We start from the raw sequence: 17524 nt of genomic DNA, 5'->3' as shown, positions 1-17524 counted from the left end.
AGCCAGCTCCCTGCTTGTGGCCTAGGAAAGCAGATGAAGATGGTCCAGAGCCTTGGGACCCTACACACACGTGGGAGACCCTGAAGAGGCTCTGGGCTCCTGGCTTAGGCTCAGCTCCAGCAGTTGTGGCTGCTTGGAGAGTGAACCAGCAGACAAAGGATCTTTCTCTCTTTCTTCCTTTCTGTATAAGTGACTTTACAGTAAAAATAAATAAATCTTTAAGAAAAAAATAGACTGAAGGGATAAAAACTGTCTGCTGCAAGGGGCCCTTGAAAAGCTTCTTTGTCCTTGGTAAAAAAAATAAATAAATAAAAATTAAAACAAATAAATAGCTAATGACAAAATGCCCTCTTTCTTGGCTATGGGGACCATCCTATGTGGATGTTTATTTCTGGAATCACCAGTACAGTCGTATGAGAACAGACTATTGTGATGACGAAGGTTAACAGAATTTGCTATAAGACTACATCTTGAAAGTGTTGTTAGGTCCATGAGCCAGGAAAGAATATTCCCACAGTCTCCCCAAAACGTGCCTGCTGATGGGAATTGATATACTAGTGACCTGAAGAGTCTTCAAAAAGTTCATGGGAAAATGTGTGCTATGAAAAAAATGATGCATGCATTTCATTTTTTGTGGCAAAAAAAAAAAAAAAACCTTTCCGAGAAACTAATGTAAGCTAGTGCTAGACACTACCCAGGAGATTCTAATTTGGTTGCTTCCTAGAGGATTCCGGGAATCCTTACTTTTGAAATCACAATCTAGGATACAGGGAAGTGTGGCCCTCAAGCCCTCTGGAGTTTAGCAAAGCACCGCACTGCATAATCCCCCTCAGTAGGAGTCGGGATTTCCGATTTCCAATTCTGGGTCGGAAGCTACCTGGAGTTGTCGGACCTTTCTGAACTAGTTTTACACTCAAAATGAAGGGGCTGCTTTTAGTATTTTCATACTGCAGTCATGTGGATTAAGTAGACATAAGAATAAGAAGAACGCGGATTGGAGCTGGGGTTGAAGATCATCACTTCGGCCGAGGACAGGAGGAAGAAACCCGGGAGTGCTCTGAGGTAGAATGAACTGAATGTTCATCACAGGGTTATGCCTTCTCTGCCCAGCTTCCTCCAGCCACCGGGCTTCCTCTCCTCCCAGGAACAGCGCAAGACTTGAGAGATGACCCCCCAACTATTCTGGTCACATAGCCTGAGGTCTGTGAAACACCTGGAAACGCTGAAAACCCGCGTGCTGCCGGCGGAGTAGGAGTTAGGATGAAGGCTCCAAATCCAAACCCCCTCTCGCCTCAGATCACCGTTTATTCGCAAAAGCTTTCAGTATCGTCTGCACGTGCCACATAAATGCTTCAGCGGGCGTGAGGTAGGAAAGGTAAAGACCCGGAAGCGACGGATGCTGTTGGCCTCAGGGCAAACCTGGTCCAGTTGGAACAGCTTCTAAGTGGGGGAGCTTCGGGAGTCGTAAGGACGCACAAGTGGCCTGACGCGGTCACCCGCAAATCTCAAACTTCTCCAGAGCTTGACTTCCCGAATTTTCGGCTCAGTTTCTGAGGAGCGGCAGCGGTGGGGAGTTTAGGAGAGCGGGCCTCACGCCTCCAGTGGAGGCCGGCTTCCCCTCCGACCTGTCCCTCCGCCCAGCTCAAGCAAGCCCAACCCACCGAGAGCGCGTCATCCGCGTTTGGATCTCCTCGGCGCCCGTAGCCGTGAACTTTAACCGCGGACGCTAGGGACTAGTACGCATGCGTTTTTCCTTCGCATGGTGTGGCTGCTTATTGTAGCTGCAGCGGCAGGAGCTGTGGCGACCTTGCTAGTCCTGCGACTATGGGTAGTGCTGCATTCCCAGGCCGTTACGCCCCGGAAGTCTCTCAGCGTCGTGGTAGTGGCCGGCTCCGGTAAGTACCGAGGCGCCGACGGGCTGGCTTGGGTCGCTCACTACAAACCCCAGAAGACACCGCGACAAACTTCTGTGGTGTCCTCGGTACTGCCTCGAGCCGTGCATGCTGGGTTTTGTAGTTTCTGTGAGTAACCGGAACCGGCAGGCGCTAACTTCGAGTTTGTTGACTGCGGCCCCACCGCTTTTTAACAAGTTTATGTAATTTAACGCGTGTCTGTAATTAAGGCTCTGTGTAATACTAGTTATTGAAACAAGTTATTAGCGAGCAGAGAGGACGCTGAAGCCTTTTGAAGCTTACCTCCCTGTGTTTCTGTGGTGGATTACCAGTCATTTTATATTTAGGAAACACGAATCCTATGATAAATGAGGCAAAGGCAATAGAAAGTCTACACTGTCCGCGAGGATGAAAATAATGATCTACTGACCGTGGAACAAGACACATGGGGTGGCGGATGGTGCTTGACAGGCTGCTGTCCTGTGAGGTAGTGAAGGGCCCATCCATCCGTGCTGCTGGTTGCACGGTTTGGGGAAGGGTGCTGGCAGCCATGCATTGCTCACGTGATGAGACAAGCATCCTGACGTCGTCATTGTGCACACACACAGTGCACTTAGGCCGACCCAGACCCTGGAGCCTGCCACACACCTGGCTCCTGCGGCGTCCGCGCATCTGGGGTCTTCAGAACGTTCTTGGAATATGAGTACAGGAAGGAAAAAGGAAGGGCAGAATGGATATGCATGGAGTTCAATTCCAGCAGTTGGGAGAGACAGAAAGGAAGCGAAAACTGCATGGAAGTGAATTCCCTTTTTCCACGAACATCCTTAGTATGTATGACACAGCCCAAACGTTCTAAGGCCGTGGGGAACAAAACAGCACAAGGATAGATGAAACAAGAGAAAACGATGCCCAGTAAACATGAGAGGTATGAGGCTGCTGCTGGCATAACAGAGCTACTTTTTACGCTAAACTTTGTTTTATAAGGAGAAGGATGCCCTGTGCAACCAGAAGCCTAGTGTAGTAAACACATAGACCAGGAGCGTGGTTGTTTATTATCGTGTATTATATCCTGTACCTAATTGCATATACTGCAACTTTATACAACCAGCAACACAATAGATCTGCTCATACCAGCAACACCACAAACACATGAGTAATGCACTGCACTGGAAATTATAGCTGTGATGCCAGCATGATAGGAATGCTGCAGCTGAAGTCTCATCTGGAGGGCCCGTGATTGTGTGTTGTCGTATGCTGTTGATTGAAAAATCCTTCCTTAAGTCCTTCATGACTCTCCTGCACCCTGATGTACACGCAAATGCTCAGTGTATATGTTGGAAATACCCGCAGCTGGCTGGAATAACACAGTATGAGCAAATTTCCTAGGTTTATGTTTAAGTGTATTTCAGCGTCTTGTTCATTTAATATATATTTTTTTCACTTAATATATTTTGAGCCAAAGGAGCAGTTGGGTATTAAGGTAAGCGCTGCAAATAACACAAATAAGATGTAATCCTACCTTGTGTGTCAGACATCATGAAAGGTACAGAGAACCACAAATGGGATGAAGAATACAGAAAAACTAACAGAAAATAAAACGATAATGAGAAAATGCTATAATCTTACAATAAAAAGTACCAGCTCTTAAAGGTGATCTTAAGAAGCACCACTTTATCTGAACTTGAAACAGGACACTAGACTTGAATAATGGCTGAGAATTAATTAGCACAGAGAAAGCAGAACTGGAGCCCTGGTGGTTGGATGTGAAGAATGGAGGTGATAACACTTGGAATGGCCAGTCGCACTGAGAGTAGAGAGAGAGCACTACTGCCTGGAGCTCCTTGTGGAGAGGTGAGCTGAGTCTAGCCATTTCTGGTTAGTGTAAATCCTGCTTTGTGGAGCCACGTGTCTTCTGCTGTTCTGTATCATGCAGGCAGGGGTTAGGAATACAGGCCTCTAGGTTGACATAATGCTAGAGTTCAGTCCTTACCACCTTGGTGATCTGAGGCAAATTAATATCTCGCTGAGTCTTCTGTGTCTACTGAGAAAGCCTGGAAGAGATTAAATGTAGTAAATGTAGTGTGTGGGATGTTCAGCAAGGTATTCCATATTGTAAGCGTTTAGTAAATGGTGATTGCTTTTAGTTCTAGGAGCAAAGGGATCTTTGAAAACATTTGCCAGTGAGAGTTCCTCAATCCAGTGAGCTTCCTCCAAGGTTTTCCAGCTTCGAGTGTCACAAGAGCGTCTCGACAGACACTAAGGCAGTGAGTGAGTAGGAGCCCTCCAGATAGTTGAGATGACACGTGATGAACCTGCCTGAAGTGGTGAGTGCAGAGGTAGAGAGATGCAAATGCCTTCAAACGAATCTAGGAGATTGAAAGTGTGGTGATGGGGTGGGAAGGGACACAGGGTGATGTACAAGTTTCCAACTTAAACAGCTGCTAACTGAACCCCTGAACCCATTGACTTGGTAGTGTTGGGTTTGGTAGACCAAAAACCAAGGTTAGGGACTGAAAAGTCAGAGGTCATTCCAGTTATTCAGGATAATAATGGGCATGGGCCTCAAAGAATCTTGTAATCAGATAAACAGTTGAACTGTTCATTTCCAAAATTTTGGAGGAGGGAGAGTCTTCAGTGTTTTAAGACCTGAAAAAAAAGTGTGATTTTTGGGTGCCATGAAATTAGTGACACACACTGCAAAAAGTTCCTGGAAAATGAAATTAAAAGATAAGTTTATTTTGATGCATGATAGTTTTTAAATCTGTCAGTTGTTCTTTCATGTAATACATATTTTCCAGGAACTTTTTGAAACCACTCATATTTTCAGGATTTGTGTGAAAATGATTACTTTTGTTTCAAACATGGTATGCTATCCTTAGGAAAATTTAGACTTAATATGAATTTTTCATTAAGTGTTGGAAATATCTCTTTGTTTTTAAGATCTACTTTTTGAAAGGTCTGGCAATATAGCAGTAACAAAAATGAATGAAAACTCTTGCCTTTATGGTGCCTGCCTCCTGGAGGTATACATTGGCTTGGCATGATGGCATAATTGGCTAATCATCCCATCCCAATCATCAGGATCTCATATGAGCACTGGTTTGTGTCCCGGCTGCTCAGCTTTCCTTCCAGCTCCTGTGGCCTGGGAAAGCAGTGCAGAATGGCCCCAAAGCCTAGGAACCCTACCCCTGCATGGGAGACCTAAAAGAAGCTCCTGGAAGGCTCCTGGCTTTGGATCTGCTCATGTCTGGCTCTTGTGGCCGTTTGGGGAGTCAACCAGCAGATGGATGGTATTTCTCTCTGTATATCCTTCTCTCTCTCTATACATCTGCCTGGCTTCCACTTGACTCATCCCAGTCATTTGGGGAGTGAAACCAGTGGATGGAAGATTGTGTGTGTGTGTCCTTTTTCAGTAACTATACAATTATTTAAAAGAAGGGGAAAAAATAGACGAAGTAATAAATTCCATGATGAAACCTGCTGTGATATGAGTAAGGAGACCTGGATTTTTAACAGAATTGTCAGGAAGCACATTCCTGAAGAAATAACAAACATCCAGTAGCAAGGAGGCCTTAACAGCCAGAGTAGCCAGAGTTAGGGGGGAGAGGAGAGGAAAGTCCAGCAGTAGCAAATTGGTAAGAGGCTTTCCTTCCTGTGTGAGATGAGCAGCCATTGGTGGGTTTTGAGCAGAGGTCAGTTGGCCGGTTGGGATGCCGCCGGATGCTGTGTGAAGAGTAGACTGAGCAGGAGGGGGGCAGTGAATTCCCGGGAGTTTTGCTCTTGTTCCATGAGAGAGGTAGTAGTTACTTGGAGCCAGGTGGTGGCAAAGGAAGTGCTAAGAGTGACTGGATGCTGAATTATATTTGAGGAAGAAATGAGAGGATTTTATTAACTGCCTTCCCAGAGAAACTTAATAAAAATTAAATGGAAGACCCAGTCCATCACAGTAATGACCTTTTTTTGGTAAGAAGGTTAAATCATCGATGATGTATTCAGTGAGTTTTATTTAAAAAAAAAAAAGAGGTGAAAGAGGGGGACACTGAGTCTCTGAGAGCAGAGAGAATGACATTTTAATTATGATAAAGTTGTGTTTAGTAGGCATTGGGGCAAAGTTGTTGTGTTTAATAGACATTAAACTGTGTCATAAAATAAAGAATAAAATATATAGTAATAAAATATTAAAACAAAATATTAATTAATTATAAATGATTTGCATTTCTAATAAAAATAAATAAATCTTTTTTAAAGAAAAAAAAAAGAAGTTGTGGTGAATTTAAGTCTTTATCTTTTGTTTTCCTGGCTGTGAAAACAAGTACCTGTTTTGCAAATCACCACAACTTTTCCAAGGCCAAAACAAAACAAAACGAACCTGTAACGAATGTAAACCAGAGGACCAAATCACAAGATGAGTAACAAGTTACAAAGTGAATGCATGATTCTAACTTCAAAAGTCACACTAGATGTATGCCAGATTTCTTCCCAATATCTAATCCGTTCTGGAATCTAGGAAGAATTCATTGCATTTCTACTGGAAGAAAAAAATATGTGCATTGCCAGAAACACATGCTTTGTTTGTTTATTTTTCTGTGTGTTCACGTGTCACTGTTAAAACCATTTCTTACATTAAGGAAGATAGGATGGGGAAGTTTTGCACGTAAGAGGAGGTGACCCAAGGTAAGGAGGAAGTTGAAAAAAAAATAAGATGAATGTAAATAATGTTAAAGATGTCAACCAGGCTGAGGCACAGAGCTCGAGGAATTAAAAACAGGTGATAAGGAGAATTTATTTTGCTTAAGTGGTTGGTTTCTAGATAGGCAGATGTTCTTTCATTGTGGTTTACATGATCAGTGAACACAGCTGATGTATGAATTTATGCTTTTAAAATTGAAGTATTTAGTATTGAAGATTGTATAAGACTTCAGAAACTGTGCATAGGCCTTTGGTGAAGCCAGTGAGTTTTGGGGAGCTGCAGCATGCTGAAACCCCTCTTGAGAGCTGGGTTACAGTGATGAGCACAAGCTCCCCACGACGTCCCAAGCCCTCCCAGCAGGACTCAGGTGACTCCGGTCTCACTTCTCTGCACAGGAACATTGGGGGGCTTCCCCCTTGCCTTCCTTCCTGGTGATCCCATCACCCCACTGACAGCAGGTCTCAGGTCTGCCACCCTGTGCCCTAACCATGGCCACCCTGCCCAGATGGCCTCCCTCCTTGCCCTGGAGCTTCACCTTCCAAGTCCTCTTGGCTTTTACCAGGGATTTTCTTCACTTGGAGGGCATTAGTTTTTCAATATTTTACAACCATTTACCTTCTTACCACATTTTAAACATTTGTTTGTGGTTTTTGTTTTTGTTTTTGTTTGGCAGTCTTGCCTCCTTTTTATCTGTGTGTGTGTTGCCCATTCCTACCAGTCTTACTGATAATTGGAGTTGTTTGTTAGACTTCCTTGCACCTGTCGCTAGTGCCAGTTTTATTTGTATGCATTTATTATCCTCTCTCCTGCATAAAGGTAGTATTTATATACAGGCTTAATTACTGTTTCTAAATGTACCTTGTGTCTTTTTGGAAATATACAATTATGGTGATCCTTCATCCTCTGAAGATGTGACATTAGTGTCCAGAGTCCAATTGATATGTTCATCATGGCTTTCTTAATCTTAGGCTTTCTGATATTTTTTTCCAGGTGGACATACCACGGAGATCCTGAGACTGCTGGAGAGCTTATCCGATGCTTACTCACCTAGACATTACATCCTTGCTGACACTGATAAGATGAGTGCCATGAAAATAGATGCTTTGGAGCGTGCTCGAGCTAATAGAGACCCTAGTAGCACGGTGAGTGATCATTTCTACTTCTGAGAAAGTTCCAAGTGGTACTTTAAGATTAATGGTCTATGGAGATCTTCTAATGGCTTTGTACTACCCTACTGACAACAGTCAGATTCTTAGCTGGTGGAGAAGTAAATTTTCTTTACTAACAAAAGATAATCTGTCAAGCACATTTTCAAATTAAAAAACAACTACTTAGTTGCCTTTATTTTAACTAGGAAAAAGCATTTTTCACTGAACTTTGAACTTTGACAATTGTTTTATTTACTTATTTTAAAGATGTATTTCGAAAGTCAGGATTATAGAGTGAGAAGAAGACACACACAGAGAAAGAGATCTTCATCTACTGGTTCACTCCCCAGATGGTGACAACAGCCAACTTAGGGCCAAAGCAAAGAGCCAGGAGTCACATCTGTGTCTCCAGATGGGTGACAGGGGCCGAGATACCTGAGTCGTCTCCCATTGCCTTTCCCAAGTGCATTAACAGGGAGCTGGATTGAAAGTAGAGCAGCTGGGACATGAATTGGTACCCATACAGAATTCTGGTTTTGCAAGCAGCAGCTGGATCTGCTGTACCATAAATTGTCCCCTGAAAACTATTTTCTTTATACTTACGTATATAAAGCATCCAGTTTATGTGTTCATGGCTGTTAAGAAATTTCTTTATCAGTCTGCACTATCTATTGACAATTATGTATGATTACTTGTTGATTTTTCAAACTGTGCTTGTATTTCTCTTTAGATTTAACTCTACCTGTGATTACTTACCTTATTTGAATATTTAAGTCAGAATTTGGTGGGTTTGTAAAAAGCAAATAATAAAAAGGTAAAACTACTTCTTTATTGTGGAAAGAAACCAGAGCTTTCCCTCTGTTGTTTATCTCCATCCATTCCTCTCTCTAGGAACTGCACAGCCACGGGGCTGCACTGGGTAGTTCAGGAGTGGACAGTAGTCCAAGCGCAGACCCATTGAAGTTTATTATTTATTTATTTATTTATTTGAGTTTTTTTAGGCTCAGAGCTCCTAAAGAATGGAGTCAGTGTCTCATCAGGGCCAACCTTTAGCAAATAAAAATGGTGTACAGGTGGTGGCAGTAGGCATTCTACCCAGGGGTTTGGATACTTGGCTTCTGGCCAGTGCAGATCCTAGGATGCCGTGGTAATAGATCAAGTAATTGACTGCCTGACACCATGTTCCTGAGAGATCTAGATTACATTCTCACTCCTGGGCCAAGTCCTGACCAAGTCCTGGCCACTGCAGGCATTTAAGGAACAAACCAATGGATGGCAACTTTCTCTCTCTCTCTTTCTGTATAGATAGATAGATACCTCTCATGTATCTCTATCACTATCTATATGTATAGATATAGCTATATAGAGAGATTTATACATTTCATCTATATATTTATATCTATGTTTATATATATATTATCTCAATCTTTATATCTCTGTATTTTTCTGTTTCTCTGCCTTTGAAATAAATAAATAGTTGGAAAAATAAAATAAAAATGTGTTCTTAGAAAATTCATGTCAAATTTAACCAGAATAGGAATCAACGTGCAATGGCTTCTCCATCGTTCAGCCATAGCAGCATGTATTGGAACCTTGTTTTGATGTGGGAGATGATCCAGAATGCTTCCAGTTTCTGTTTGAGGAATCCATTCTGTTTTTCTTTGTCATGGGTGCTGTAACAAAGCGCCACACAGTGTGTTACTTAAAACAGCAGGAATGCTTTGTCTCACAGCTCTGGGAAAGAAGTTGCCACAGGTCCTCTTTTCTCTGAAGGCCTTAGGCAGAAGTCCTTCCTTGCATTGTCCTGGCTTCCAGTGGTTACCAGCAATCCTTGGCAACCTTTTTTCCTTTTACTAAACATAAAGAAATCATAGAACCTATTGAAAATGCCAACAATTGGTTTGTCAATAACTGTGAGACATATAATAGTATCCTCATTTTCCAAGTGAGGAAACCAGGGCACAGAGGCTTCACTGCCTCACCCAGGGCCACATCAGGATGTGTTACCTACCTACACACGTCTTCCCTGAAACCTCTCTTCTCCTATACAACTCTTCAACTCAGTGAGAGAGGACTATCAGGGAATTCTCAGGACAGCAGAGACTCAATGTCATGTGATCTCCTAGAATGTATTTGAAAATTGGTTGAGAATTTGAAGAAAATTGTGGTTTTTTTTTTTTTTTTCAAACACAAGAATAATTTGCCAGCAGTCTAGGGCACTTACAAAGTGATAAAGACCAGAGTAGTCACAAAGTTCCTACTGTTGCTTCAGTGTAAGGAGCAGGGATCTTTGGTCTTACTCAGTTGTTATTTGTTCTTTCCGAAGCTGTATCCCATCTTCAGGCTCTGGTTTTAATTTAGCATAAATATTAAATATTCCCCATATAGTTCCATCACTTTGTGGGTTATTTGCTAAATGATATCATGTAAAAGACTATCACATAGTGTGACTCAAACCACTTTATAACCCAGTAAATTACAAACTTACCCACACTGGTAAAAGCCAAAGATTTGGGTGTTTTTAGGTGAGTGCCTGTGTGTGTGTGTGTACATTTGCTGTGTATTTACACACAAACAAACCAGTCTGGGGGAAGGGAAAGGGATAGACACTTTCCCATCAAAACCCTACTAAAGGAAGAAATCCGCCTACTTATCTTGTGTAGGGAACTTGGCACCTGTGATCCCTGATACCATCTTTTTTCCCCTTAGTTTTTTATTTACATACATATACACATATATGTATATATATGCATATATTTAAAAGACTGCAAGAGAGAGAGAGAAATCCCATCTTTGTTTTACTCCCAAATGCTCACGATGTCCAGAGTTGAGTTGTGTCAAAGTCAGGAACCAAAAACTTAATCAGGGTCGCCAGTATGGCTGGCAGGAAACCAGTTGCTTGAAGCATCACCTGCTACCTTCCAAGGTGTGCATTAGCAGGCAACTGGACTGCAGGAAGAGCCACAACTCAAACTCAGACACTTGCCATGAGATGCAGATGTTCCAAGTCATGTCCTAACTACTACCACTAAGTCAAATGCCTGTCTCTGAACCTACCTTATTTAAACAATTTTTTTTCATAATACAGATTTATAAGCAGAGGTTCATCTCTCCTTCTCCCTTTCCTCCCTTCCCATAATCCCCCCCACTGTTTATCCCCAAGTTATCACAATAGCACAGTCACTCAACTCACCATTACAAGCTTAGTTTTCCGATATATAAATGCATCATTACATGGTAGGTATAGAAAAAGGTGGTAAATATGGTATCATAATAAATGGGTATACTTATAAGAATCCTATTATTAATTGGGAGTAAAGACGCAAGCTGTACATATTCATTACCTTCCATGAAGCCCACCAAACCAAGAAAAGGAAGGGTTGGGGAGAAGTCAGTAGTAATGAATACCTTTACTGAATACCAAGAACACCAAACAGTGTAGACCTGCGCTGTTCAGTATTCACGTGTCACTGTTTATATTTCAATATCAATTAGTTAAAATTAAATAAAATTTAGAATTTATTCCATGAGTTGCATTAACTCCATTTCTGATATTCCATAGCCACATGGTGGCTGCTAGCTACTGAATGACACAGAGCAAAATAGAACATTTTCTTCATTGTAGAAACTTCTATAATATGACATTGATCTAGACTTTCATTTATGATTATTATTTTTTTTATAATCTTACATAGTGATTAGGGTACAAAGGGTCAAGGGCTACAGGAAAGTGGGTAAGACCATTCTTTCCACACTAATATCATCATTTTTTCCCCTGTATCTGGGGTAAAGGGAGAAACAGAGAAACCCACCAAGCCTCCCACCCATCCCAGGTCCCCTATGTGGAGCATGCTCCAAGGGTCCTGCTCAAGCAGTTTTGATAGTTCAATAGTTCTAAATTGCTGCCAATCTTACTGTTCCAATCATGATGAAATCTATTCAGAATCCACTGGCTGACATTCTGAGATCAGCAGTTCAGTTGGAGGGATCTCCAAAGAAACTTCATCTGAGGTGATCCCAGATATGATTCTTCTGTGTGCTTGCCAATACATAGTCCAGCACAGTCTGTCACCCCAGTCAGCTTATGCACATGTTGGTGGTTGCAACTGCTGGATCAGTTCTGTTTCTAACCTTGTCTTTCACACGAACTGATGAGTGTTGTAGTCCAGCCCAATCCTGCCCACTTCATACTCAGTGCACACGCAAGCCAGTGGGAGCTTCAGGCTAGTTGGGGCGACTCCCCATAGCCCCTACCAGGCCTGCCCCCTGCCCTGGTTCCCATGCTTGCCAGTATGTACCACAGACTTGTTCATTCTGTCCCATATCCCATTTAGCTCTCATACGTGTCAGTGGACATTGAAGCCTAGTTCAACCCAACTAACCTACTATGCAGCCCACACACATACTGACAGGTGCCTTTCTGTCTAGCCACCCCTGCTCCTGTACTGGTTTTCATGCTCTCCAGTGGGAGTGGTAACCCAAAAGGGAGGTGCCCATTATTTCCCTACTAGACAACTCCCACTCCTGGATTATGCACTCTCCAGGTGATTCTAGAGTTTAAATTGACAGCATTAGCCCCCAATGCCAGCCTCTGCTAGCTGATGCTGCGGCAAAGCCCAGCCACCCCTCACCTGCTCTAATTTTTGCTTGCGCCAGCCGAAACAGTCAGCCCAACCTGGCTTTTCCCTGATCCAGCTCACATGAGGCCCACAGGTGTTGTGGCCCTGCCTGGTCTGGTCTGCCCCCACCCCAACTCATTCTCTCCAGCAGGGGAGCCCACATTCCCCCTACTGGCTTTGCCCTATCCCTCCCTGGTTCTCATGTGTGCTGTTTGGCATTCCGTAATGTGCACTGGTTTGTGTTGCGACCGAACCTGACCTGACCCACACTCTGTTCCGGTACTCGGATTCGCCAGTGGGTTATGTGAACTGGTTCAGCCTGGTGTGCCCCTGACCTATGCCAAATGTATGATGGTGGCTATCTTTCTCTGGTCTGGTCTGGATTTGCTCCCTATTGTGGTTCCTGTGCTCACCTGCAGGGACTGTGTCCCGACAGAGGAGATTCCCAAGCTCCTCCATCAGAACTTCTCCCTATGCCAGATCTTGCGTATACTGGTGGGTCAAGGGCCAGCCCTCCTTGCTGGCCTTCATCCATTCTGGTTCTTTTTGTTGGATGTTTCAGCCCAACCAAGGCTCGTCCATACTCAGACACTGCTCACACATGGCTCAGTAGGGGCAGAGACCTACCCTAGTCTGTCCTACACCTACCCAGGTTCTCCAGAGCACCAGATGGTGCTGGCATCTAGCCCCAGCCAAGGGAGATTGCAGCCATATCCAGACCAGAACACATCCTCCACTCTGGCCCCCATACTCTTCCATAGGAGCCCCACCCCAGCAAGGGTGTACTCTTATAGCCCCCCAACCGAGTATTCCCAACCCTAGATTGTGCGCATACCAATGGTTGCTCTGACCCAGTTGGCTTAGCCCCTCATCTGTCTCAGCCTTTGCCTTCAATGCTGCGGCCTAGTATCCCTGGCTCATGCAGACCAGTCGGTGTAAGAGCCTAGCTTGGCATGACCTGTGCACCATCCTGATTTCTGTTCTTCTTTGTGAGTTGAGGTTTGTTTGGCCCTGCCCAGTCCGCCCTCTTGCAGCTCGGCTCACTCCACATCCTATTTTAGGATGCACATTCGGGTGCTGCTGCCTTGACCTGCTCAGACTGTTGTCAGTTGCTTTATACCATAAGTGATAGCAGGTTCCATGGTCACACCTAGCTCAGCTCATCACCACCCCAACTCGCGAGCTAACCAGGGACTTCTTTTCCACAGGGTTGGGCCCACACTTTTCCCACAGAATCAAACCCAGACCTGATCCTTTCATGTGCTGGTTAGTGTCTTGACCCTGCCAAGTATGACCCCGTCCACTGTTCCACCAGTCAGGTACTGGTACCTAGCCCTGCCGGATAGACCCCCATCCATAGCTTTCATGTGAACTGGTATGTGGCAGTCAGCGATGCTCTATGCTAACAGCCCATCTCAGGATGCCCATTTGGGCTGGTGAATCAGTTTGGCCCAAATAAATCTTATGGACTCTCCCCTCCAAATCACCAGGTCTCAGTCCCCACGCTTGCCAGAAAGTTCTGTGACCCCATTGCTGGGAATCACCCAGAATTCATCCCTCACCTACACTCACACTGGCCTTATCCATGGGTGTCCCTAGGCAGCAATTACATATCCTAAAAACCCCAGATCTCACCACCAGGTGGGCAGCAGGCGGAGCCTAGGACTGCATCACTGACTTTTGGCGGTGACTTTGGCCTGAGTCCCAGCATTAGGTCTGGCCTGGCTGGGGCACCCCTGCCCTCAGCCACCACACTGCAGGGAAATGCTTTTGCCACAACCCCACAGCCGAACCCCTTTCATTTAGGATTATAAGCTGAAAGTTAAGCTTGGTCAGACATTATAAAAAGACTCAGCAGGATTGAAGAAGAAGGCGGCAAACAAAGCAGTTAATAGAGAAACACAAAATACCTTTTTAACTTTTGTGCTGGTTTTGTAGTTCAAAGACATAGCCCGTTAGCCAAGTAAGCTGTTTTGTTTTACAGAAGAAGCAATCTCAAAACAAGAATGAAATTTCTTGGAAGTAAAACAAGAATATTATTAAAATTAAAAATCTTAAGTAGTTGCCAGTTTCATATTGTGCATAGGACTCCAGGGGTCATAGAGTCATATGCTGTTTTTTTTTTTTTAATGTTCTAGCAGTTTGCTTTCCATATGTGGCTCTAAATCTATCTGGAATGGGTTTTTTTTTTCCATATAATGTTTAAGAGGATCTGATTTCCATTAAGGAAAGCAGCTGTCCCAGCCCAGCATCACTTTCTGAGCAGTCTCTGTCCCATAGATCTTCAGGGTCCACCTCTGTTCCATCAAGTTCCCGTGCACGCATAGTTCTCCATTCAGTTGAGTGGTTCTTTTTTTTTAAAGATTTATTTTTATTATTTTTTATCGGATATACAGAGAGGAGAGACAGAGAGGAAGATCTTCCGTCCGATGATTCACTCCCCAAGTGAGCGCTATGCTGATCCAGAGCCAGGAGCCTCTTCTGGTCTCCCACGCGGGTGCAGGGTCCCAAAGCTTTGGGCTGTCCTCAACTGCTTTCCCGGGCCACAGGCAGGGAGCTGGAAGGGAAGTGGGGCCACCGGGATTAGAACCGGCGCCCATATGGGATCCCGGGCATGCAAAGTGAGGACCTCAACCACTTGCGCCACCGTGCCGGGCCCTGGTTGAGTGGTTCTTAAACCATTTGTGAGCTACACAGTTTTCTAATCTTATTTTTAGGAAGTATTTAAATTGTTCTTTCTTCTTTACCTAGATTTTTTTTTAATTAGCATTGACGAGCTCACAAGGAACTTAGTTGAGTTATTTACTGGACTTAAATTGCGTACATCAGTATTTAATATGATACAGTCTTCCTAGCTTGAAATATCTTCTCTTTCTCTCCATTATTGAAACCTCCTTTAATGCTTTTCAGTAAGATTTTCTAACTGACTATGTAAGTTTGGATTTTTCTTAAGTTTGTAGGACTTGTCTGTACAATCTCCCATCTGGGAGAGGTTCTTGTATTATATTTTTAGGATCCTTCAGGCTTTGTTTCCTCCTGAGTGCCACTAAGATATTTTTCTAGACCTGTACCCATTTTATGTAAATGGCCAAATGTGTTAGCATATTTTCATAATATTCTGTTATTTTGTAATCTGTGCTATAACTGGAGCTTGTGTCCATTTTCATTCCTAATTTCACTTACTTGCTGCCAAATAGCTTTTTAAACATTTCCCTGTTTTAGCTTATCTTGTATTTTTTTATTTTTGTAATTTTCCTTATAATTTAATATTCTCTTGTCCTTTTTCTGTTATTTAGCTCAGAAATTTTTAGTCTTTATTATTTTCAAATGTTAGTATAAATTGTTCTTTAGGTAACATTTTAGCTGCATTTCATAAATTTGAATATGTAAAATTCTTATTACTGTTCATGTCTAAGTACCAAGAAGTTTTTTTCTTTTTAAAGATTTATTTTTATTATTTTTTTATTGGAAAGGCAGATATACAGAGAGGAGAGACAGAGAGGAAGATCTTCCGTCCGATGATTCACTCCCCAAGTGAGTGCAACAGCCTATGCTGTGCCCATCCGAAGCCAGGAGCCTCTTCTGGGTCTCCCATGCGGGTGCAGGGTCCCAAAGCTCTGGGCCGTCCTCGACTGCTTTCCCAGGCCACAGGCAGGGAGCTGGAAGGGAAGCAGGGCTGCCGGGATAGAACCGGCGCCCATATGGGATCCTGGGCATGCAAGGCGAGGACCTTAACCACTTGCGCCACCGCGCCGGGCCCCCAAGAAGTTTTTATTATGAATTTTTCTTTAATCTATTTCAGATAGATTTTATGTTTCTAGACATGGTAATTATCTTTTTTATATATATTTTTATTTTGAATTTTGAATTATGTGATACAATTTCATATAGGCTGGGATCTTTTTAGAGTAATTTAATTTTTTTTTCTTGTATAGTAGGAAAATTGCCCACTATGAGACTCAGTATTTTTAAACTTCTAAACTTTCTTTTGTGGCCCTGAAATTTACTATTAATATACTTGCTCATAGTTAGGCGTTCCATCGCTTCTCAGCCTTTTGGCTAAGATCAAGTGTAGTTAGGTGTTCCCTATCATATAGAAAAACATCTGTTGTCTAATTATTGGGTCCACAAAATATAACCATTAAAGGAAACTTCTTAAGTTGTTCAAATCTGTGGCTTTGCTAATAATTTTGTGTGTTTAGCTTATCTGTAACTGAAACTAATAAGGTAAAACATCCCTCTGTAGTGGTAGATTTAATTTCTTTTTCTTTCTTTTTTTTTTTAAGTTTTATTTTTTGTTTTTGATGTTCACATAGTTGACAAGTGTGAAGCCATTTTTCCAAATCTTCACCCTCTTCCTCTTATCTCTGGGGGAAGGGGGAAAAGTAAGGGAGAAGCTGCGTCCAGCCTCCCTGTCTTCTCCACCAATACCCTGGGATAGGAAACAGCCACCCAGTGCCATCCCATGGTGCTCAATGTGGGGTCCTGCTCCAAGGGTTCCACTCAAGTGGTTTTGATAGGTCTGAATTGCTGTTGATTTCTCCAATTCAAAGGATAAGGAAATCTTTCCAAGGTCCATTTGCTGACACAGTCCACTCCAGAGGCTCTACTCGCCCAGATACTTGCTGTCAATGTTTGGCTGGGGTAGTTGAGCAATTTGTTTTGCTCTCCTTCTTCTGCTATGGTACAAGATGTCCTCTGCAGGCTCCAATGGACTGCCATATCCTCCATGTGCATCTGGGCATGCCATCTGTCCAGTGTTCCAACTAAGTCACTGAGGAGGTCCAGCTCTGACATATGCATTCCATGGTCAGCCCACAGATCCTATAATTCGACCCATGATTGGAGTTCTGAGTCCAGCAGTTTAGCTGGGAGAGCCCCAAAGAGACCTCATCTGAGGTGATCCCAGATCTGACTCTTGTGTGTGATTGACAGAATGGGGTCTTGCTCAGTACATCACCCACATCTGCCTATGCATACACTGATAGTTATAATTGCTGGGTCATTTCTGTCTCCAACCCTATTTCTTGTGTAAACCAATGGATGCTGTAGCCAAGCCCTGCCCACCACACACTCAGCCCTTACATACACCAGTGGGAACTGCAGCCTAGTCAAGGTGACCCCACAGTAACCCCTCCAGGATCACACACATCCCTGGCACATGCCCTCGCACAT

The 17524-nt window shown here is 43.4% G+C and overlaps 1 protein-coding gene and 1 pseudogene across 2 annotated transcripts in view; both read left to right on the top strand.

Annotated features, from left to right (window-relative positions):
* Nucleotides 1-1690: 1690 nt before the first annotated feature.
* Nucleotides 1691-17524, top strand: part of ALG14 (ALG14 UDP-N-acetylglucosaminyltransferase subunit) — a 94454-nt gene continuing 78620 nt past the window's right edge. The window contains exons 1-2 of one of the 2 annotated variants that reach the window (XM_040998599.1): nt 1691-1895; nt 7573-7716. In XM_040998599.1, coding sequence (XP_040854533.1) covers nt 1760-1895; nt 7573-7716 — 280 coding nt within the window. In that variant the 5' untranslated portion in view covers nt 1691-1759. Of the gene's footprint in view, nt 1896-7572; nt 7725-17524 lie in introns of both variants that reach the window. The other variant, XM_040998598.1, reaches the window with a different exon arrangement.
* Nucleotides 16389-16590, top strand: LOC121168945 (annotated as a pseudogene).

Source organism: Ochotona curzoniae, unplaced genomic scaffold, assembly GCF_017591425.1.
Source record: "Ochotona curzoniae isolate NIBS_2020 unplaced genomic scaffold, NIBS_Ocur_1.0 scaffold_1037, whole genome shotgun sequence".
Lineage (NCBI taxonomy): Eukaryota > Metazoa > Chordata > Mammalia > Lagomorpha > Ochotonidae > Ochotona > Ochotona curzoniae.
This window is presented reverse-complemented; position numbering and strand designations above follow the sequence as displayed.